This window comes from Sinocyclocheilus anshuiensis, unplaced genomic scaffold (genome assembly GCF_001515605.1).
Source record: "Sinocyclocheilus anshuiensis isolate Anshui unplaced genomic scaffold, SAMN03320099.WGS_v1.1 scaffold562, whole genome shotgun sequence".
Lineage (NCBI taxonomy): Eukaryota > Metazoa > Chordata > Actinopteri > Cypriniformes > Cyprinidae > Sinocyclocheilus > Sinocyclocheilus anshuiensis.
The window spans coordinates 828,402-851,891 of record NW_015544158.1 but is presented as its reverse complement, the minus strand read 5'-3'; the positions used below and the strand labels follow the sequence as shown (position 1 = coordinate 851,891).

The 23,490-nt window shown below is 37.4% G+C and overlaps 1 protein-coding gene across 3 annotated transcripts; it reads left to right on the top strand.

The window, feature by feature from the left end:
* Positions 1 to 12,279: 12,279 nt before the first annotated feature.
* On the top strand, positions 12,280 to 23,003 carry LOC107695464 (coiled-coil domain-containing protein 80-like). Of its 3 annotated transcripts, XM_016495370.1 has the most exons (7): positions 12,280 to 14,466; positions 14,563 to 14,719; positions 18,158 to 18,294; positions 18,976 to 19,127; positions 19,226 to 19,329; positions 20,443 to 20,526; positions 22,456 to 23,002. In XM_016495370.1, the coding sequence occupies exons 1-7, from the start codon at positions 12,841 to 12,843 to the stop codon at positions 22,749 to 22,751; spliced, it is 2,556 nt and encodes an 851-aa protein (XP_016350856.1). In that variant the 5' UTR covers positions 12,280 to 12,840; the 3' UTR covers positions 22,752 to 23,002. The 3 variants fall into 3 exon arrangements, with proteins under 3 accessions (XP_016350856.1, XP_016350857.1, XP_016350858.1); XM_016495371.1 differs by lacking the exon at positions 20,443 to 20,526 and having other exon boundaries at positions 22,456 to 23,003; XM_016495372.1 differs by lacking the exons at positions 20,443 to 20,526; positions 22,456 to 23,002 and adding an exon at positions 19,442 to 19,885.
* Positions 23,004 to 23,490: the final 487 nt, after the last annotated feature.

Genomic DNA, 23,490 nt, shown 5'->3' with positions numbered 1-23,490 from the left:
GCACTGAGCACCAAAACAGCTTCTTTCATTGTTTTTTCCAGTTGGATCCAACCATGGGCAAATTAAGACTCCATATGGATTAGGCTGCACGATAAATCGCATGCGATATTTAATGCGCATCTTGTCAGAAAGCCGGTTCTGTAATCAGCGGTAAATCTCCATCACCTGCGGGCTTTCACATTGAGCAGCATTAACTACACAGAGCCGTTGTTCACTGACGAGCTGCGCAAAAAAACGCGCGAATATGAACGTGGTTTTGCGCAACTCGTCAGTGAACAACGCATGCGATTTATCGTGCAGCCCTAATATGGATCCAGCAGGATGTCATATGATTCACTTGCATCTACCCAAAAACTGTGATAGGCTATAATTGATAGTACTGTTAAAACAGGTGAAGAAAGATATTGTATTATTTTAGGATAAAATTAGTATTGTTTACTATGTGGGTTGGTGGGGTGGTTAGTGTGCACGATTGGACTGTTGTCAAAACTTTAGGTTCGAATCCCGGGTGAAGCATGTATATAATTATAATAAATATTTGAAAGTTGTGTTTTTATTGTTCTGTTCTTGTAATGTGTTGTAACATCTCTCCGACAACTGAACGAACGACAAAACATGATTTTGGTCATGAAAAAATTTAAAATTAATAAAAGACATCAAAGCCCAAAGACATGGGTGTTTCGATTCACACTTCGGGGCAGTGTTTCGAAACATCTGCGCTTCGAGATCTCGACACTGTGTCGAAATGTCAGTTTCGCGTCAGCCATCCCTACAAAAAAGGTAAAACAACGATGTTCGGGCGATTTTGAAGTTGGAGGAGAAAATGTGATGGAGTTTTCGCCCTACCCTACCTTTTTGAATCAGCACACAGACCAAGAGCTAAAGCGTGTGACCTTTCCAACGTGATTACGTAATGCGTGACGCGCATCGCGGAGCTAGTGCAAGACGAGCATTTTTGTTTTTAGTAAATGACAGATCGTTTCGCTAGATAAGACCCGTATTCCTCCGTTGGGATCTTGTAGAGCCCTTTGAAACTGACCACATCGCGCACGGAGAGAGCCGCGTCACACAGCCCTTGAACACCGAATTGAGTTTTGCCTCTTCTTGCGTTTGAACAGACAAATACATGCAAAATGATGTCGAAATACAGGTCTTGGTGAGTATCCTCGGCTATGTCTTAAGTAAACGTAAACAAGAAAGAAATGTATACTATTATATTGGATCCATGCATTGCCTCTTAAAGTGACCACGCCTAATTTACTAGCTGGTCTCAGTGTCCTTAATGTTAATCCAAGAAAATAAAAGAGAGAAAATCAATCACTGCATTTGACAGAATTACTTTGTAGTTTTAACAAGAATTAATCTATATTTAATTTATACAGTGAAGACTATGCAATGCTATTTTACATTTGATTATTCGGTTTCTGTACCTGAACACCTACAAACTTGAAAAAACTTAAACATTGTTTAATTTGTATCTTTGTTCTATTTATTTATTTGTGCTATTTACATGATTTCAAACAGGGCCTACGGGTACAACCTGTAATGGGGCCCGCAAACCCCAGCTATGGCCCTGGTGATAAATATAAAAATAAAAACTCAGAGGGATATATATTTTTCTTTCATAACTTGAATTACAAGGGCGTTCTAACTGCATTCTAATAGGTTTCACTCAATGAATGCTTTATGGCTTGCGTTTTTGCTAGTTTTTTAAGTCAGTGACATTTTCTATAATGTCATTTCTCAGTATCGTCTCTCCATCCCTCACAGTCACACATACAGCACAATAATGTTATGTCAGGGGAATATCTTTCATATCTTCTGTTGTCTTTTTTTTAAGAGCTCCAAAAGTTGCGCTTGCATGATTCCTTTGTCTTTTAGATATTATTAGCCTGAATAATCTGACGAATTACACGAGTAACTGTGAAACGTTATATAAGTGTTGTGAGGATTTGCAGCGCGTTTCTTCATTTGCATGTGTTGTGAGGATTTGCAGCGCGTTTCTTCATTTGCATGTGTTGTGAGGATTTGCAGCGCGTTTCTTCATTTGCATGTGTTGTGAGGATTTGCAGCGCGTGTGTTGTCAAACTGATGAAGATGTTTTCTTAATTTGCTGGTGTTTTTTCAATTTGCATGTGTTTTCTTAAGTTGCAGCGCGTTGAGCTCTCTCGGCCACCGTATTATTGGCTTTATTGACTTTTAATGCACCTTATTTCGAAATGTACAGAAATATGTGCTTTCATGTTTTTTAGTTATGATTATTTCATTTATTCACTATACTATTTATTACTAATGTGTCATTTCAGTTTTAGCTTGGCTCTAGTTTTGTATTTATTCCTATGACGTCAGAACCCAGAAGTGTAATTTGCCACAGGTTCCTTTGAGATTTTCCTATGGGGTTTTATAATGGGTTTTTCAATTTATGATTAAAATAAAGCCTGTGGTAAACATAACGTGGCGATACTTTGACGTTTTGTTCTACAATGTAAACTGCACACACTCACAGCCCAAACTTTCTTATCTAATAACTTATTAAAAACATACGTTTTCAAAAATGAACATAACAATCCAGTGTGGCGCAAGAGGGCATATTTTAGAGGCTTCCGTGAGAGTGTGACAAACAGATAAAATAAACAGCACTCGGTTAACAAACTAGTGGCACACATGTCACCATTTAAAGTCACCATTCATAGTGCAATAGTCACTGGATTTTTGAACATATTGCTCATGGTGTCTGTATAGTATAGTGCATATAAATTTATCCACCTTCAGATCAACATTGTCATTTTCTTAAAATATACAATAAGATTGTATTGACCATAGAAGGTCACAAGTTCCACAAAATTCTTTTATTAGCTTTCCAGTGGTCCAGTGGGAGATGTCATAGCATTTTATATTAGTAAATACTTGTGCTTGTGGAGTCAAGCTATACAAAATTAATAATAATAATTTAAAAAATCCACAGTTTCTATTAAAGTAAATAACACTTTTTTTTTACATAGATTTTTTTTATTCATCTGCTATTAATCTTCTATTATCTTTTATTTATCTTCTATTAAAGTAAATAAAAACTTTGTTACATTTATTTTTTATTATTCATCTTTTTTGCATTTATTGCTCTCTGGATTTTATGAACAAGCTTGTTATGTGTTTTAAATTTTTTTAAAGAAGAAATCTGTGGAGCTTCTTGGACCTTAAATGTTAGCACACTTGATTTTGTGAGACAGTTCCACAAAATTAAAATCATCACGTATTTTGGCAAACATACTTGAATATGGGATCAGTTTACTGAAGTTTTTGCATTATTTATCCATGGCAAGAGCACAAATTCATCAGCAGTTGACTGTTTCTTTATGTTAGAAGTGGTTTGCATGTACATTTTGCTCCAGCAGACAGTGGACTCCTCAAGCACTCTTAAGGGAGCATTAGTAACTTCTGACATGTGCATGGAATTGATTATAACTTATTTTTATGTCTTCCTGCATTCTTCAATTTAATATTATTTACCCAAGGGAATCTGCATTAATTTATGTGTGACAAAAAATGTCCCTCTTGCTGAAACCTTATTATAATCATTCCCACCTTATTCCTCTCTTTTTAATAACCACATCTCCATTTTGTTTGGGTTAGAGACCGCTATATATCATTTAAAGTGGAAATTCTCATACTTTCCCTGATTCACAAAAAATGAAAGAAATGTTCTATATTGGCTTGCTATATTGTTCTATTCTGGCTTTTACTGCCAATAGGCCCGTGAGCTGACCTAATGAAGTTTCCATAGAAGAGGTCTGTTAGATCATTTAGCCTTTGTCATCCTGTCATTATGCAATCACGCATGCTTTGTTTAAGCTCTTCTACAGTGCTGACAAATGTCTGTACAGATAAAAAGTGAGTTTTACAAATTAGTGTAACAAATCAAATTCTTTAATACCAATGACATTTGATTAAGATAATGCTAGAAATTGTATTTATGGATAGTTTAAACCAAAACTGATATCAATTTTGATATCAATGATATTAGCTGTGTCCCAATTCAAAGGCTGCAATAGAAGATCGAATCCATCACAGTCTGTCCCAATCCAGTCTGTCCAGAATCTGAGTTGGGAAATCATTTGACCTCAAGTAAACTTCCAGACAGCATGGATTCCTGCTGAGATTATTGAAAAAAATTGTCAAACAACAGTAAATGTGACCACACTTTTATGGCGAGTAAATTGAACTATTTTTGACATCTTTGAATTATAATTTTTTAAAGTGTGAGAGAGAGGTAAACGCTTTAAAATCAGTTTGGAATGAAATTAAAGCATAAAAGAACTTAAAATTGAAACACATAACCCCTAATGAATGACATCTGAACTTACATGTGATTTAGTGATGTCAGCATTGGGAATAAACCACTGCATGGTAGCAAGGAAACTCAGCATTATCATCTACAGTTATTCTTATGGTCGTGGGAAATAGCACCCACTGACAAAACCAGGAGAGCTGGTAATGTGGTATGTAATTTGGTTTGAGCACTTGGAGAGAAACCTTGTACTTGTAACACTGATACACTGTTCATTCACTCAGGTGCTTTATGGTTATTTTTTTCTCTATAAATCAAAAGAAAACCTAAATATTGCAAACTAGTGGGAAAAACAAAAGGAAAAGGGAAAAGTTTATAAAAGACATTGTGTCTAGAATGTTTTATTTCCACTTGTTCTGACATCCAATGATATTAGGTTCTGTTTGTCTTGAATATAGAGCCTAAGTCAGATCTGCACTCCAGATATCATGCACAATTCAACATCATTCTGATTCTGAGGAAATAAAGAACAGATGTTCCTCAAGGTTCTGTCCATGAGAAATCAATTACACTGGCTCTTAGTAACGTTTTTATTGCTTCACAAATCCATAGATGTCTCACCCGCAACACTGCTAACCTTTAACATTAGCCTCAATAATCAATAGTTTGTTTTAATCAAAATAAAAGTAAAGCAGTATAAGTCCTAATGAGATTCGAATTGCCTAAATTGACTGGAAACATTCTCAATTGAGTGAAACTTCCTGTTCTGAAGTCCCTCCCAGTGATATCCAAAGGACCACCATCATAAACAAGCATCATTTTGCTGCAACAAAACCATTCTCAGTGTCAAGTAGTTTTCAAAATATTTACAGCTAATATTTTTGCTATAGCACAATAATGCTTGTGTTTGTAACCCACCAGATCTGCTTTTGTTGATGGGTGTGTCAGCACAAACCTGAAAGCTCTGGTCCACTGCACTCATGGAACAAACCCCCACAGGTCTGTCTGAAGCCCACAAGACAAAACCACCCCTGATGGTTCTTATTAGAGAACTACAACAGACCATCCCTAACGCTAACAGTCAAAGACATGTCTGAGTGCTTTCTTCTCATGAAGGAATTTCTCTGATGAGTAAATGTGTTTTTGAAGTGGGATCATTTGGCAATTGTATAGGAGTAGAAAGTGGTGTCAGTTGTTTTAATTTTACATCAAAATTTTTATTTAAAAAAAACTGGTAAAACGAAAAGGAAAGGGAGGAACTATTAAGCAGCGATAATGATGAAAACTGAGTAGTTATATTTTGATGTAACATAACTTGTGTTATGCTGCTTGTTTTATCACTGTGATTAATTATATTATGTATATCGTTTGCTGTGAATAAAATCTGCTAAATAAATTGTAAATATAAATGACAATAATGATGATGGCATATAATGTTTGTTTTGTGCACTGAGTAGATAGATAGACAGGCAGGCAGGCAGGCAGGCAGGCAGATACAGATACAGATACAGATACAGTACAAGCTGCACAATTCAGCTGCGTGTTTCATCTCTATTCCAGCCTGCAGAAATGTGTTGAACAATGGATATACAAAAAAAATGCCACAGCGTTCCATCACTACTGGCTGAATATTTTGTTTCACAAACACAAACTTTCTCTTAAAAAAAAACCATTTACTTATGTCATTCCAAACCCATATGACTTTGCAATGATAATGAATAGTGACTGAGAATTTAGCTACATAAAAGCACCACAAATTATCATAAAAATTATAAATAGCAACATCAAGGTCTTGTTTTGTGTATTCATGAAATAGCTCCAAAGCAATGTAAGTCACTTTTAATAAAAGTATATGTAGCTTTATTTTCAAAAGTTAAGCTGTAGTGCACTTGACTTGACCTTACAGTGTGATTCATCTCTTAATTTAGTTTCTTTACTAACTCATTATTTGATCAGACTGCCAAATGTTAATATTTTTACAAAATACAAAATAACCATTTCCACTATAATAACAGTTTGCTGAATTAAACATGCAACTTGATGAGGTTATTTTATATAGTAAGATCATCTGACAATATTTTAGCATAGTAGCATTTTGTAGCATGTAGCATTTTATTAAAAGATTAAAAGTGGTCAAATTTGCTACTGAAAAACAGCTCTAAACAGCAAGCTGAAGATCTGCTAGCTGCTAACATACTGACTTCAAATTGTCAAGAAAGAACAGAAAGTATACTTAACAGGTAAATAAAAATGTGCAGACACAGCCGATTAAATGCTAACATTATAACTCTGGACTGTCTGGACCTTTTCTTCTGTGTACACAAGTAACCTTGGCCTTTTCTGTGTGTGTGTGTGGGTGGGTGTGGGTGTGGGTGTGGGTGTGGGTGTGGGTGTATGTGTGTGTATTGCGAAAAGGGAGAGGAAACTGGGAGAGATGTGAATGTGTGGGGGCGAGGAGTGGGAGAGGTGGGTCAGTCCTGCCTGGAGCTGCGCACAGAATGTTGTTCTAATGCCTTAATGTGGAATGACTTATTCAAACACTAAAGTCAGAGTTGGCTCCTTAAAGGTTTAATATAAAATAACTGGCTACCCTTCTTCAAGCATCATTCTAGGGTATGAATTTGATGTTGAGGGCTGAGTACATCAAATAAACAACAAATAATAAGATCTTTGAATTATAATTTTTAAAAGTGTGTGAGAGAGGTAAATGCTTTAAATTCAGTTAGGAATGAAATGAAAGCATAAAAGAACTTCAACCCAAGTAAATTGAAACACATAACCCCTAATGAATGACATCTGAAATTACATGCAATTATAATTTTTCTCTTTAAACAAAGTAGATTAGTTTGTTTGTAAAGGATTTTTGACAAGCTCTCTGTGAGCTATTCATCTAAAACACTGTATTAAAACAACCTCTATTATTTTATAAGCAAAAAAAAAAAGTGCTTTATCTGGTAAAATCCATGATGGTCTGGATCATATTATGAATAAACCCAATAATGTGGACTAACTCAGAGATTGAAAACTGACAACTGTCTGGAGCAGAGCTGGAGTACAGTATAAGATTTCTTCAGAACTCTGAAAGCAGATTCTTAATAAAAAAATTAAACAGACTGGGCATCCAACATCTCTAAAATGTATGCATTTGCCAGACACATTTTTCCAAAGTGAACATTATATGTTTTTCCTGGGAATCAAACCAATAATTTTGGCATTGATAGTACCAAGCTTGAGTAGCTGAGCTACAGTAGAAACATTAAGCAGCTTGTTAAGGCAATCACCACTATTACTATTTTAATATGATTAAAAACATATTGCAATGAAATTAACAATATGTCACAGCCAGAGCTGTAGTGCAGTGGACTATACACATGACATGTGAGAGCTGTGGCTCAGGGAAATCCTGGTTTGAGTCTGATCTGGGTTGAGTCTGGATCATGTTCCCCTACTTTGTGCTCAACTATCATATACAACAAAAACAATGACCCTACAATGAAAGTCTGTGGGGCCCAAACCATAAGAAAGAAAGTCATACAACTTTGGAATGACATGAGTGAGTAAATTATTATACATTCTACACATTTTTGGGTCAGGCCCGGTTTATTATCGTTAACTAAACTAAAACCATAAAAAAAATGTTTCATGACTTGAAATAAAATATATATTAACTGAAATAAAATTTAAGTATATAGACATATAAAAAAAAAAACTAATAAAAATGACAAAAATACACAACAAAACTTTAAATAAAATTAAAAAGAGAAAAATCTAATACAAAATATCAACAAAACTATAATAAAATTATATTAAAATAACTCTTTTGGGTGAACTATCCCTTTTAATACATAACTTTTTTAATTTCCATTTACACTATGAGTCTGGTCACTACATGGTCAAGTTCTACGTCTGACAGAGTGATAACACTCTGCTGTAATGTTTGCAAATTCGAATGTGCACACTGTTGCAAGTGGTCCAGGTACACAAACAGTGAGAGGAAAATTAATGACTCGTCCTAAGGGTTTAATTTCACATGGAAAACAGAATACACTCTGCTCTTCCTGTTCTTTGTTCTTCCCGTACAGTCAATTTGACAGAACTCTGAGCTATAGTGGAACTATCCTTGGAGAGATGACAGGTTTTACCTAGTTTTTACGGGCTGTTGAGGTCACTGCAACTGGAAACAGGATGGAACACTAAATGCTTGAGATGCCTTCATATGATCTGTGTAAAACAGACAGGAACAGCAGTTGATTCACTGTGAAAACATTAACACAAATCATTGCTAACAGGCTAAGCAACAACATGAAAACCAGAAATGTATAACTTCCATTCATTTTATCACAAGTCAATATTTTGCTCTAGTATAGTGTAATTTAAACTTAAATAAAACACTTTCTTTCACTTTTTATGGAGTTTTGTCTTAGTGTGGGTAGATTTCAGACATTTTTTAAATATACAGGTAGCTACTCATGCTGTGAGTAAGTGACACAGTAGTGTGCCAAAAAAGGCCTTAATGGTATGGGTTAATGGCATATTTGATCTGAAGCATTGCTCAGACCATTTATTTTCATACAGACAAACTATATAGTTGGTTTTAATGCTGTTCCCATCTATTTAACATGTGCCAAGACACTGGGCTTCATGGCTCATTTGCCAGTAGCTTTTGCTCTTAACTGGCCGTAGGACCAATCATATTATCAAGTCTATTACTAGCAAGCAGTTCCATAAAAATAAAACTTGCAGTGGTGTGTATTAAATGCTCCAAGCATTATTAAGACTGACAATCCTTATGGCTCCTTATGGAAAGTAGAGGAGTTTGCTAATCAAAGTAGTCTGGGTTATTTTTATTGCTTGTTTAATGCTTCTGTCCTTAAATTTAAATTGGATGACATATATTACCTTTCCCCTTCAAGTTTACAATATAGACTTCACATTCAGAAACAACAGCAGCTGTGTATTACTGAAAAAGGCCTGTGAGTTAATGGGTGAGGTTTGAGCAAAAAGCATTCAGTAGAGGTGTGTGTCCATATATACACTTTTATTGTTGGCATATATAGACTGAGACCATATATCTTCCTGTCTGTGACATTAATATTGTACTTTACTAAACAGTTGGTTTGTTGAACTGTACTGAGCTCAGTATGCAGTGTTATACACAAATGAAAAAGGTAATTTTAACCTTCTTTATCAGTCGTTTTAGTTATTAAAGTGATATCACACGTGGCAGAGTGCTTGATGGCCATTATATGCATGGCTATGTGATTCAGCTGTAAATAGTAACAGTGTTTTTTTGCCTGAATGTTTCTGTGTTTTTGATCAAATCAGTGGAGTAAATGATTCAATGATTCATTCAGGGAAATCAGCTCAGTTTCATTCCTGAATAAATAGGCATTACTGAATAAATCAGATGAGTTAAAAAATTAAATGACTCACTCATAAGGACAGTCACTTAGCGCCACCTATTGGTGTAACTATGTAAGCTGCAAAAATAGTTATTGAAAATCCCCACCACTATGCAGAGACTAAAGTGAAGTGCAAAAATGCTTGAGCGGGGTAATAGAAAATGTATTCTAAACAGTAGTATTAGAAATAATCACATTTAGGCAGAACTGAAATGTCCAATTAATTACAATAAATAAATAAAAATAATAATACAATAGAATCTTAGATTGGAATATGTGTTCATAAAAAATATTTAAAAAAGATCTGCAAACTGTAGTGGACACCTGTTTAAAGTGTTAATTTAATGGCTTTCATCCGTTCTCAACTTAACTGCATCCAGCCTTTTCTATCAAATGGGACTGTGGGTTCTGGACACGATTACTGCAATTTCCAATTACAGATCTGTAGAACTGTGGGGACATTGCCAGTGTCTCCTTGTATCAGGATCTGAATGTTTGATGAATTTTAGCTTCCAATCCTCATATCCCTCATTTTTGTTTTCTGCCATTTAGTTATTTTCATTATGTTGTTGTAAAAGACTTATGATTCTCCAGTGTCTGTTTTAATTATTTTAAATTATGCCCCAACTCTGTTTAGATGAATGGTACATACTGTATAGCGAGCCCACACACAGTCTGTGTATGTAAAACTCAAAATATATTAAAAAAAAATGAGTATGGTCATCATTTACACGGTTGTGCACATCCTCCACCCCTTGCTCGTTATTCAATCCTTTTGAATTTTCTGTTTTGGATTTTGATTGCCATTTCTCACAGTTCCACAGATTTCCCTCATATCAATGCAGAAAATGTGTGAAAAGTCTGCTGATTCCATCTGAGCCTATAATAAATATGTCTAATACTGGCATAGAGATGTATAGTGATATGGATTCTAAGTTTAATTGCTCATTTCAGAGATTCTCATCATTTAAAGGGCTTTGTTTATATGATGTGATGATCTTTTGTAACTGTTTACGCAAACTGATTTAATTACAGACTGATGCACTGTATTAAGAGCCACATGTGTCAAAAAGCAAGTATGAAGGGGAATAGAGGATTGTGGGCTAGAAAAAAATGCTTGAGCATGTGCTGCTCTCATTGAGGCATCTGTTACGAAAGTAAAACACAAAAGTAACAGGTAAGAAAGATACTGGACTTTTAAGCAGTAGAAAAATGGCAGTAAAAAGCACAGATTTGGAGTAAGCTTAGAGTGATCATTACGTACATTCAGATGTTATTAAATCAGACAAAACTAGAAAGTAACTTTGTATACGGAATGAAATTTTACTAAAAACATATGGGATCTTGCTATCTGATAAACTGAGTAATAATAATTATCGAGTTTCACTTTTGCAAGAGGCATAATGTAACTAGATTAACAACTGCTGAGAAGAATTTGGGGGTTTAATATAGTTAATGTAATAATCTTTTACAGGGTGAGATATTCCACCGTCACATACCCCCTGGATTCTGCTCAGCATCATTCAGGTATGGTAAGTTTGGGTCCATTTTAAGGGACGGAGCTAAACATGTGCTGAGTATAGATGTCAGGAGCCTGTGTGTGATTTTAATTTCACATTACACAACTCCATTGTTGAAGTCAGATTGTTTAGTTAGTGTTTTAACCTATAGTCTGGATACTTAAGATAACATTAGCATGTTAAAACTAAACTAACTAATTAACGTCTGTGACTTGTTAGCCAAAAATATGTGATGTTTTATTCAAATGTTGTGATGACAAAAATGTACTGTACTGGCCTGAACAGGCTCTAGTCTACAGTACTGAACAAAAATTGTGAATGTAAAATCCGTATGTTATAAAATATTCTGAAATATGTAGATGATTAAGTGATCCTAATTCTGTTTAGATTTGCATTAAAGCTATTTTCTTTTTTCTGAATGAAATATGACCTAAGACTACCAAAGTTACTGGTTTTCATGATATTTCTATGGGTTGCCAGTCGTTGAATATCTGTGTAATGTATCAATCCATAAAAATTACCTTAAAAATTAACGATGTTACAAAATCTTAAGTTTAGCAATATATATATATATATATATATATATTTCCTTGTTTTGTTTTAGTGTGTGTGTGTGTGTGTGTGTGTGTGTGTGTGTGTGTTTTTTGTACAATTGTATTTAGTTTCTTTTCGCCATTGTTACCTTTAGCTTGCTTATCGGCCACTATTTTCTTTAAAACTATTTTGAAACAACATTTACTGAAAATGTTTCTCTTCAGGTTCATACATAACATTACAATAGTGGGTAAGGGAAAATATACTCAGCCAACCATACGTTCCAGATAATATAGCCTAGTAAGAATTTTCTTTAGATTTAGAGCAGTGAAAAAAAAATAAAAGATTGTTATTTCGTTTTAGAAACAGCATGTTGTCTTTATAATATCACACTTGCTATATTTATTATTTTTAAATATTGCTACCTTTATATTTATGAAAAGGGTCTTGAAAGGGTTTGTAAGGTTAAGGTTCACTCTGATTGCAGGAGTAAATCTCTGCGCACTGGCACCCCTCAGTTGCAAGGGTTGGTCCCGTGCGCTCGACAGAGGATACGGAGGCTGCTGTGCTGTTACTTTCTGACATGTCTGGAAAGGCTTCCAGCGATAAGGAGCCGCAAAGAGAGTTTTCCAAACTTCTGGAAGTATTTCTGACTTTTTCTAATTTTTCGCGACGTGTGTTGTGTTGAAGTGGCGCGTGTCAAACTTCTCGAGACTGAGACTTTACTTCATGGCATCTATTTTCATCTGATTAAGGGATCATATGCTATTTTAATACAGGATTGATGAGATGGGCGCTGAAATCTGGCGCTGGGCAGCAGTAAATGCCTCTTTGCATTGAATCAGTCAGATCGCGCGCTACATATTCAAGAAATGTTTCCTAAACACGCTTGCAGGTAAAACCAAGGTCGATCTAACTTGACCGATTTTGTCTTTGTTAAAGAAAATTATTTTCTTTGTTAAGTATCCAAAGATGGTTTTAAATAACTTTTGCACTGAGCATCAGAATTATAAACACTTTTAGAAAATAAATCAGATCGTATGACGTTTTACCGGATTGTATCTCTCTACTGACTTAAGTGTTACTACATTTTTCAAACATGAGGGGAAAGTACATGCTTGGTTTCGGTGTTTTGTGTCTGTTGACATGGGCTGTTTATGTGTCAGAGAGCAGCCCGACCGATAAACAAACCAAACTCGGACTGTTTTCCATAAGAGGAGCAAGACAAAACAAATCAAGACAGGGTCAGATCATCAAAACACGTTCTTCTTCATGGACCAATGATAGACACCAGCAGATGCAGGGAGATCAAGGTATAAACGTTACCAGGAACGTCCAATCCAGAAAGGTCTTGGCACAAAGGAGACCAGCACAGCGTGGGTCTAGGAATCCAATCCAGCAGGATGATGGAACACCTGGAGCCAGGGCCAGAGTATCCAGCATGCCAAGCAGTGCCGGTTCTCCAAACTTACTGGCGTCATTTGCAGGAAAAAACCGCTTGCTGGTTATTTCCGCACCTCACGACTCTGATGGTTACTTCAGACTGATGATGAGTCTTCTCAAACCAGATGTTTTCTGTGAATTGGCAGAACGGCACGTGCATCAGATTGTCATGTTTCACCAGGAAGGGGAATTGGGTGGGAAAATCAGACGCATTACTAACGAAGGCAAGGTAATGGAAGAGCCGTTAGATACGACTATTATTCCCAGGCTCATGAACTTTCTTAAAATAGAGAAAGGAAAGTTTGGGATGGTCCTTCTTAAGAAGACGCTTCAGGTTGAGGAGCGCTACCCATACCCTGTCAGACTGGAAGCAATGTACGAAGTTATTGACCAGTCGCCCATTCGCAAAATGGAGAAAGTCAGGCAGAAAGGCTTTGTGCAGAAGTGTAAAGGGGCTGGAGTGGAGGGGCAGGTGGTTGAGGGTGTCCCCAGCACTGATTCCCAAGTGGACCCACCAATGGAGAGGAGAAAAGTGGTGCGGAAACCCATCCGAAGACCGACTACAACAACTACTCCAACTCCAGCGAGACCAACGACCATTACCACCACTACCAAAGCAATTACCACCACCACCACACGTCCCTCAACTACAACCCGATCCACCACTACAACGACGACAACAGCGCTGCCGACCACAACCACTCCAAGGACGACCAGAGCTCATACTACCCCACAATGGATCCCAGCCCACAAGACCACCACTGAGCCTTACTATTACAACCGTAGGGACAGATACCAGACAACCTCACCCACAACACTTCCCATCTACACCAAAGCTGACACAGCAAAATACAGGGACAACCACACAGATAAAAAAGAATACAACCACAAGCGTAACAGCATTACACCTACACAACACAAACCGCCTAATGTTAGGCCTACAAAGAAAAAAAATGGCAATAAGGAAATTGCATATGAAGTGAAATATGATGTAGGTGAGCCCACTGACGTCTATCCTGAAGAGAAGGAGGAAAAAATTGTGCCCGCCAAGAAAGGCAAGGGCAGGACGAATAAAAAGAAGAAAAAAGACAAGACGGACAAGACAGAGAGGAGGGGAAAGGATGGAAGGGGTGGTAAGAAAAATGGAAAGAAAAATTCAAAGATCCATGAGAAAGAAGATGATCAGAACCTAACAAAAAGACCACCACCACCACCACCACTGTCACCTAAAGGAACTCTGACAACATTTTTGGACTATTTTGAAACCAAAAGGAGACTAATTGTGAGTAGCTTTGTAATTAGTCTGATGAATTAGAAATGTGGATTTCTGTATTATATTATTAATTACTGTTCTTCTGTTTCAAACTCTTTACTTCAGTTGATCACCTCTCCAACAGAGGAGAACAATATGTATGTTCAGCAAAGGGATGAATACTTGGAACATGTGTGTGAGATGGCCATCAGGAAGGTCTCTATCATCACCATCTTCGGCACGCTTACAAACGGCACCATGAAAATAGATCATTACCAACTTGGTAAGCCACTTTCAACTTGTTGGAAACAATATATATGTGCAGTATATCAACTATATACTTTATATTATTCAAACAACCAAAAAAGCATTAAAGTAACTCTTTGAAAATGATAGGAGAATGTGTTTTCATCACTGCCTGCTTTTTTCCTGTTTTCTTTTTCTATTGTTTTGCTTTTCTCATTCTTAAACAACCACTGCTGAGAATCCATGTCATGTTTTGACATATGGACATTTAAACCCAGGTTATGGAAGGTCAAAGCATTCCATCCATTTCCACTGAGCCAAACTGAACTCAGACCACCCATTATAAAATCCTGCAATGTTCATGAAAATGAACAACTGTTTCCTGTTCTTTGAGAGCTTTACTAGTTGTGACATGGAGCTATGAATGATTAGGCTGAAGATGGATATGATAAAGAAAAGCCATTTCCCTATGCTGGAGATTAAGAGCTTTTAATTGTATGCCAAACAAAAAGTGCCTTTTATCCAACAGTTGGCACTCACGTGTGAGTTAGGGAAGCACTTTTCCAGATTATGACCTCATATGACACAGAATCTAACAGCAAAGGAACTTGAAGTTTGGTCTGAGAATGGAGTGAATGGTACTTGTTCAAGTGTCACAGAATGCTGCTAGATGAATCAAATGGAAGAGTGCAGAGAGTCTACCCTGGCACAAAATTCTCTCTAGTTTATTATCCAATACATGGGAAAATGTCTGTTTCCTTTGTAGCTGATATCCTGACTGGGGAGTTTTAGCTCAGAAACAGCAGTCAGTTGTTGGCAGATGAGCCAGTTTTGCAGGGTGGGTAGATTGGTAAAGCATACTATAATCTACATTCTCACAATTTCTTCATTGTCAGTGTTGTTGTGGAACTGCTCCAGAAGCAGGGAAGCCTATGGCTTGAATTAAAAAACATTGAGTATTGTTGGAGTAATTCAAAAGGCTCACTCCCTCAGACATGCTAAGATGATTAAGACCAGATTTTTACCTGAAATTTAGCTTTGAATGCTTCCTACCTATCTGTTGTCACCAGGGTTGTGCGCCATTCAGAATTAAGAATGTTAATTCAAGCTAATTCAAAATGTTGCGCATCCTTGGTTGTCACTGTTGTTAATTTAGCAGATGTCACACAGTTAGATTATAGAAGCATTAGGATAAAATGCTGTGGAACGGTTTAACAATGATATCATCATCATCATCATCATCATCATCCAGACTGCCTCTGAATGAGTCACTGGTTTGACTTTTATTCCATACACTCATCAGTCTGGTCTGCGTCACATAGTTCTCTGTGAGGGGTCCCTTTCACTGCCGCAGGATGGAAAAATGGAAGCAAAACAGGTCCTCATAAACATCTCTCTCTGTTAAAGGCAGCTAAGTGAACACATAAGGCTCTCTATGAAGGCATATATCAGCCTGGCATGTTCTGAGCATTTATAGCCTCCCAGCCCACTCTGACTGGTTTTAGTGCAGCATCAGAGGTACTAGAAAAGAAAACATGACTGACTGTATGATCATCCTAAACCACAATTAAAGGTCCTGTGCTGTGGCTATGGTAGGCATATATAATTAGGAGCACTGCTGAGGCTAAACCTAATCACTCATTTTCCGTTTGTAATGCCTATGATGTAACTCTGGGGATTTCGTTTTATCATTATTATTTAAAAAGTGTATTTATTTGTTTTATATTAAGATAGTTGTCTTTTATATAGTGTGAGACAAGAAGGACATATGCCTAAAGCCTCCTTATATATTCTTGCCTTGAGAGGTAAACAAAGAGCTTATTTAAAGAAAACCACATGTTTAGAGGGAGAAATAGCATTTTGTCTCTGCTTTGATTGGTTTTTAATTGTAGTTTACCTCCCATGCTGAAATTGGAATGCCTTAAAACGTCTTTTTTGTTGTCCACTGGAAATTAGAGTGAGAAATTCTTTGGATTTTGCGGAAAGGAAAACAAATACTTTGGGTTGGCCGCGTCTTCCCATGCTGTCTTACGCACACACAGAGTTTCCACAGAGCAAAGAGGGACTTTCACATAAGTTGCTCTGTTTTTATCTGTCTCTTGTATTGCAGAGTGTAACAATGTTCGTAGGTCGGGAAGAAGGAGGCGGGAACCGGCGAACACTTAAAGACTTTAATAAAATAAACACAAAATGAAAATAAAGTGGCAGCCCCTCACGGACAACTGCTGCACGCAAAACACAAAATAAAATCCAGGCCTGGTCCTCTCTCGTCCAACACTGTCGTCACTCCTCCTTTTATCCTTCCGGACCTCCTCCGTGGGACTTGAGACCGGTGAGTGGCGCAGGTGTCGCGCATTAGCATTTACTCCACCGGCCTCGCTCCGTTCCCACGGCTCTCGGCCCCGCCCCTCTCGTCACATACCCCATCGCCCCTCGCAGGCCGGGGGGTACCCATGAGACTGCGCTCTATTCCCGCCCACCCCCCCCGGGGGAGCTGATCACGGCGGCCGCGGCGTACCTGGGGGTAACACTTACCATACATATATTCACAACGAAATAGTAACATAAGTGTTGACTTTTGATCAGGCATTTAAAACAGCTACCGCCTTGGTCCTAAGCGGATCCAATTTCGAGGGGGGACTCGATTTCTCATGACACCGGCAGCGAGTTCGTCCGCCCCCCACGGCAACTCACTCCAGCCCACCGCCTCGAGCCTCCATGGCGGCAGACTGCTCCGCCATGCTCGATGGCACCGCGGACTCACCACAGCGGCGAGGGATCTTTGGCAGCGTGTCCCTCCTTCCTCCCGGGTTTCGGCACCAATGTACCACAGTTCGTAGTCATGAGAAGAAGGAGGCGGGAACCGGCGAACATTTAAAGACTTCAATAAAATAAACAAACACAAAATGAAAGTAAAGAGGCAGCCCCTCGCAGACGACTGCCGCACACAAAACACAAAATAAAATCCAGGCCTGGTCCTCTCTCGTCCAACACTGTCGTCACTCCTCCTTTTATCCTTCCGGAGCTCCTCCGTGGGACTCAAGACCGGTGAGTGGCGCAGGTGTCGCGCATTAGCATTTACTCCACCGGCCTCGCTCCGTTCCCACGGCTCTCGGCCCCGCCCCTCTCGTCACACAGAGGAAGCCATGTTCCCAGAATAAGCACACAGAGCTGCAATCCCTAAGGCCCTGCAGCACTTCATTAAAAGACTGCATGTCTGGTGATTTTCCATTTAGACACACAGCAGAACAGCATTGAGCTCCTCATATAGTAGAGGGCCTCAGTGTCCCGAGTTCTACCAGCGTTGACCCCACCGGAGGGGTTGCCCTGTGTACTGCATGTTATAAAAGACACGCATGTCTCTTTGAACTACAGCCAAAAAAAACTAGCAGACTGTGGATCCATCTGTAATCTTCTGTATTTATCTCTCTGGTTGGTTGATCAGTCTGTCGGATTTTGTGTGGCATCTTTACAGAGAATGACAAGCCCATGAAAGGTCTGAAACAGGAGGATTTGGAGAACCAGGATCTCATCACAGAGCTGAGGAAAGAGTATGGAATGACCTACAGTGATTTCTACATGGTCCTCACAGATCTGGACATGAAAGCAAAGGTAAAAGACATGTGACTTGGCACATGTTACATTTTCACCGCTTTAAAGCTTTCTTCTTCCACAGTACTTTTCAAGGGTGCATGAGTTGTGCCCGCGCAAAGCCGAGTCCTGTTTGCAGAGAGCTGGAATAAACAAAGAAGCCACTGTGCAGTCAGGTGGCAGATAGACAGTAAAATCTGTTGAAATTCCTCAGAACCATAGCCAGTCAGACACCCACAAAAACCAAATTAATTCTGGGCATGTAGTGTCTAAACTGAATTGTGAGAGCTGAATGATTGTTAATAAATAAACTGCCCACCAATAAACATGAATCATCTTGGTCCCTGTATAAGAGTCTTAGTGTTTGTTTTAATGTAGTATTTACACTGAAACTCGAGTGTTGAATTTACATAATAAAATAAGATGATAAAAATGTAATTCAAAAGAATAATAATAAAAAAAATACAATTGCCAGTGTCAAAAGAAATGTGATATTGGACGTTGCGTTTTGGATTACATTCTTGCTTGAACAGCATATTTGTTGTGGTTTGCAGAAAACTGTCAAGAATTTTTCACAGCTCTGTCGATCTGACACATAATTTGAGGTTCAGCATTCTTGGCGGCTCAGAACCTATTGAGAAAATCCCCTTACAAGTAATACAACCCTCTATGAAGCTTTTTCATATATCTCTTTATTTCCAGCAATATTATGAAGTGCCAATTGCGATGAAGGCTGTGTTTGATTATATCGACACGTTTTCATCACGCATCAGAGAGATGGAACAACAGAAACGTGATGGGGTGACATGTAAAAAAGAAGACAAGCCAAGATCATTGGAGAACTTCCTTTCCAGGTATTTCATAAGCATTTTCCATTGAAATGGTGCTGTGATTTGCTGGGAATCTTACAAGCAATCTATTGTTCTAATAACTTTGGGCTACTCGATTTTAGGTTCCGCTGGAGACGCAGGTTGTTTGTTATATCTGCACCAAATGATGAGGAATGGGCCTATCAGCAACAGCTCTATGCACTGACCAGTCAGGCGTGCAACCTGGGTAAGAATAATAATAACTACACCTTCGGATGTCACTGATGGCACATAAATACACATTGCATTATTGGGTAGGACTCTGACTACAGATTGACCTTTTTTTTTTTACTCTGCAGGGTTTTGCATATGTTTCTTTCTCGTGTCTCAAGTTTGCCAAGATAATATCTCACATTGATTTTCTCGTCACTCAGTGAAGACTGAAACCAAGCCAGCTCTCATAAACTCCACTGAGTTATGGATTTGGAATTTTTCTTGGTTTTATTCCCAAGAACAATGTGTATTCCTGATGATACTTACATTCAGAAATTTTCCCCACAAAATAAGCTTGACACAACGGCAGTGAATGTTTGCCATTTTGTCTCTTGTCCCAGAAATCTTGACAAACACATAACTCATGTAATGAACTAACTATTCAGCATTGCAGCAAGCTATTTAATGGCTTCTTTATTTTTTATATTATATAGCTTTGCATAGAGTAGGTGAACCCTATTGACATTCAAATATTATATTTATAAGTCATTGTTTGCCAGCCAATTCCATACCTGTTGGTCTAAGTGTTGACCCCATCCAGTGACCTTATGGTCAAATTTCACATGAAATGCCTGTGGAAATCATAAAGAGATGTTCCTAGTTGTGAATAAACTAGTGAATAGCAATTTTAAAAGGCTACAGAATTCACATTTGATGTATGACTGTGTAATTTATGTTGTAGAACAAAATATGAAAGTCTCCCGAAATAATGTTAACCACATGCCTTAATTTACTCATAAACTGTAAACTGCTATTCCAAAAAACGTTCAGAAATGACCAGAGAGAGCTCTTAGAAAATTAGCTTACGAACTGACGTCACAACTTTACTCAGTTCTATAAAAATAATTATTATTATGTGGCAGACTGGCTTTCTTCTCCATTTAAACTGACATCGGTTACCACAGCGGATTTGAATTTGGCTGTCAATTCAAACAGCTTTGTTTATTAATACATCCCCCACATATTCCATTAACAACAATCTGTAAGCCACAATCATGCCCTTAAATGGCCTAAATGTCAACAGGGGAACATCTCAGGGTGGCATTCAGAATTGAGAAAAATTGTTTGTGTGTTGGTGGATTTGCAGGTCTTCGCCATGTATCAGTACTGAAGTTGGTGGGGACAGAGCTGATAGACATGGGAGGAGTGTTGGAGCTTTACCCCATCAATGGTAAGACCACTGCTGCTGAAACACTAACAAAAAAGCTACACTTCTGGGAAGTGAGACTTACCAGTAAACTCCTAAAATGTTGTCTAGACTTTGAGGTGCGAGACAACCTTTTAACAGATATGTAAACACTTGTAGCAATGGTTTAAAAAGCAGTTGAAATATCAGCTGACTCAGATGCTTGCTTATTGTGGTCTTAGTAAACATATAAAGCAAATTTTGCACTTGTAGTAGACAAACTCTTGAAGTCTGTTTGAAAATATGCAAGCATACCTGTAACTCTCACAGCAACCAGGTGCATTAAGGGTTAATCAGCACATTAGATGAGTGCGGTGGTGTTGACATTGGCTGCTTTTTTTTCTGTCAGTCAAAAGCAGCCAGTAGCCTCTGGTTTCAGGCCCCTCCCCTCCAGCTCCGGACAGGCTCAGAAATGACCAAACCGTTCCCACAGGAATAATATTTTGAAGGACAGAAATGAAGAAGGGCTCCGGTGTTTACATATTTTCCATCATTGTTGAAACTTCAGACGGCTTTGGGTTCACTGGCACTGAGGCTTCTGTGTGTTTTGAAAGGCTGCATCAGCAGTCTGTCTGATACATTAAGATCAAAAAGTGATTCTATAAGCTGTATTTAGAGTGCTGACATTGAAGTCTTCGTAGGCAGGACTCGTATGTAAGATGAAAGCAAAGTCAATATCTGATGAAACATTTCTTTAGCTTTATAAAACATTTCTAAGCTTTATAAAAATAAATCTGGTTTCTATGAAAATGTTCCATCTGTCAGAGATTTTTGTAATACTATTTATGTTAAAAAGCCCTTTATTTAAAATCAGATGTGCGTATATGAGTTTTTCTAAAGGAAAGAAAGATGGTAGACAGATAGACCAATAGATTTTTATTTAATTATGTATTGATTTATTTATTTTGACAGTTCAAGAAGCCATATTTTTCAATGGTATATAGTACCACTACAGTAACCACCACTGATTTGGTGGACATTATTATTTAATCAATATTTAAATGCTTTGAGCGGTTAATAATAATTTGTGAAAAAAGATGCTAATATTGTACAATTTTATAAGACAATTATATTTTTGTTCAACAAGGGTGCATTATATTGATCAAAAGTGACAGTAAAATCATTTGTAATGTTACAAAATATTTTTTTATAAACGCTGTTCTTTGGAACTTTCTATTCATCAAACAATTCTGAAAAAAATGTATCACTGTTTCCAAAAAATATTAAGCACTGCAACTATTTTCAACATTGGTAATAAGAAATGTTTCTTGAGCAAAAAAAAAAAAAAACCAGCATATTAGAATGATTTCTGAATAAATTATACTTTATAAAAAGGTGTTTTTAATTAATTTTACAATATTTCTGTTTTACTGCTTTTTGTTTTACAAGCATTTTTAAAAAATCGCACTGACCCCTAACTTTTGAACAGTAACTAATAAGCTATATACTAACTTTAAGCTTGACAAGGTCAGTATAAGTGGAAACAAAATTAAATGCTTTAAGAAAAACTCCCTTAAATATATAATGGCAGAAGATTCAACAGTTGAAAAGAGGACAAAAACTAATTCTGTATTCTCTTAGAAAGTGCGTAAAGCACTTCAGAAAAAGAAAACTGTGGACAGTAAAAGCATCATTTTTTTATTTCAGTAAAAAAAATTAGGTATAATTATGTTTTATATAACATTAAATTGCAATGATGATGAATGGTGACATGCACATTGGCTAAAACAAACCTTTTAAAATAAAATGGTTTTGCATTATACACTGAACTCAAATCTATCAAATAATGTGAAGTTCAGTATCCTATTAATCACTGGTAAGTCATTTGTGGTGAACAAATGTCACAATTTTCACCATATGTTGTTTATATGCAGCTGCACGACTGTTTCTGACTCCCACGTTTATGCATTTCAGGAAGTGCGACAGTAGAACGTGAGGGCATATCTGCCACTTTAGTGAGGGACATTAGAAACTACTTCCAGATCAGCCCTGAGTATTTCTCCATGCTGCTGGTGGGAAAAGACGGAAATGTCAAGTCCTGGTACCCGTCCCCCATGTGGTCAATGGCCATCATCTATGACTTGATTGACTCCATGCAGCTTCGCAGACAGGAAATGGCCATCCAGCAGTCTCTAGGCATGCGCTGCCCGGAAGATGAGTACGGTGGCTATGGCTACCACCATGGCTATCATCAGGGGTATGGTTATTAGTGTTTACACTTTGTAAGACAATGTCAGGTAGGAGATAACTGAAAACTTCCCTTTTAACTGGTTTTATATTTATCGTATAGAGCTGTTCATTTTTAAAGATGCATCTCCTCTGCTATACATCTGTCAAAACATTTATATTTATTAGATGTCTTCTCTATACGAAGTGATTGTTTTTAAAGGTCACAACCTGCTTTTTCTTGTTGAACTGTTTTGATATTGTTACTCTATGTTTAAAGAGCACTGTCGCTGTATGTCTTATTTATAAACATATAAATTGTGCTTTAATTTCAATAAAAATATATTGCTATCATGCCTTTGGATATAATATGTTCCAAACATTGCAAGTCAGCTCTGTTTTTAGATGAACTGTAAGTGCTTACAGTATGTGATCCTTGAGATTTTTCCTCCCTTATTTTATGAAGGCACTGTGTTGATACAGCCTAAACATTTCAAATATCTGCTTAAAGGGGTCATATGATGCAATTTCAATTTTTCCTCTCTTTGGAGTGCTACAAGCTCTTGGTACATAAAGAAGATCTGTAAAGTTGCAAAGACTAAAGTCTCAAATCCAAAGAGATATTCTTTATAAAAGTTAAAGAGTCAACCACGCCCTCCTAAAACGGCTCGTTCTAACATGCCCCCCATGTCTACGTCACGATGTGGGAAGATTTGTATAACGCCGCCCAAATGTTCATGCAAAGAAAGAAGGCGTAACTTTTATTCTCGCTGTAGTATTGTT

Coding starts and splice junctions, on each gene's coding strand:
- LOC107695464 (XM_016495370.1), top strand. CDS start 12,841: ATGAGGGGAAAGTACATGCTTGGTTTCGGTGTTTTGTGTCTGTTGACA. Junction 18,295..18,975: donor ATCTGGACATGAAAGCAAAG/GTAAAAGACATG, acceptor CTTTATTTCCAG/CAATATTATGAAGTGCCAAT. Junction 19,330..20,442: donor CAGTCAGGCGTGCAACCTGG/GTAAGAATAATA, acceptor GTGGATTTGCAG/GTCTTCGCCATGTATCAGTA.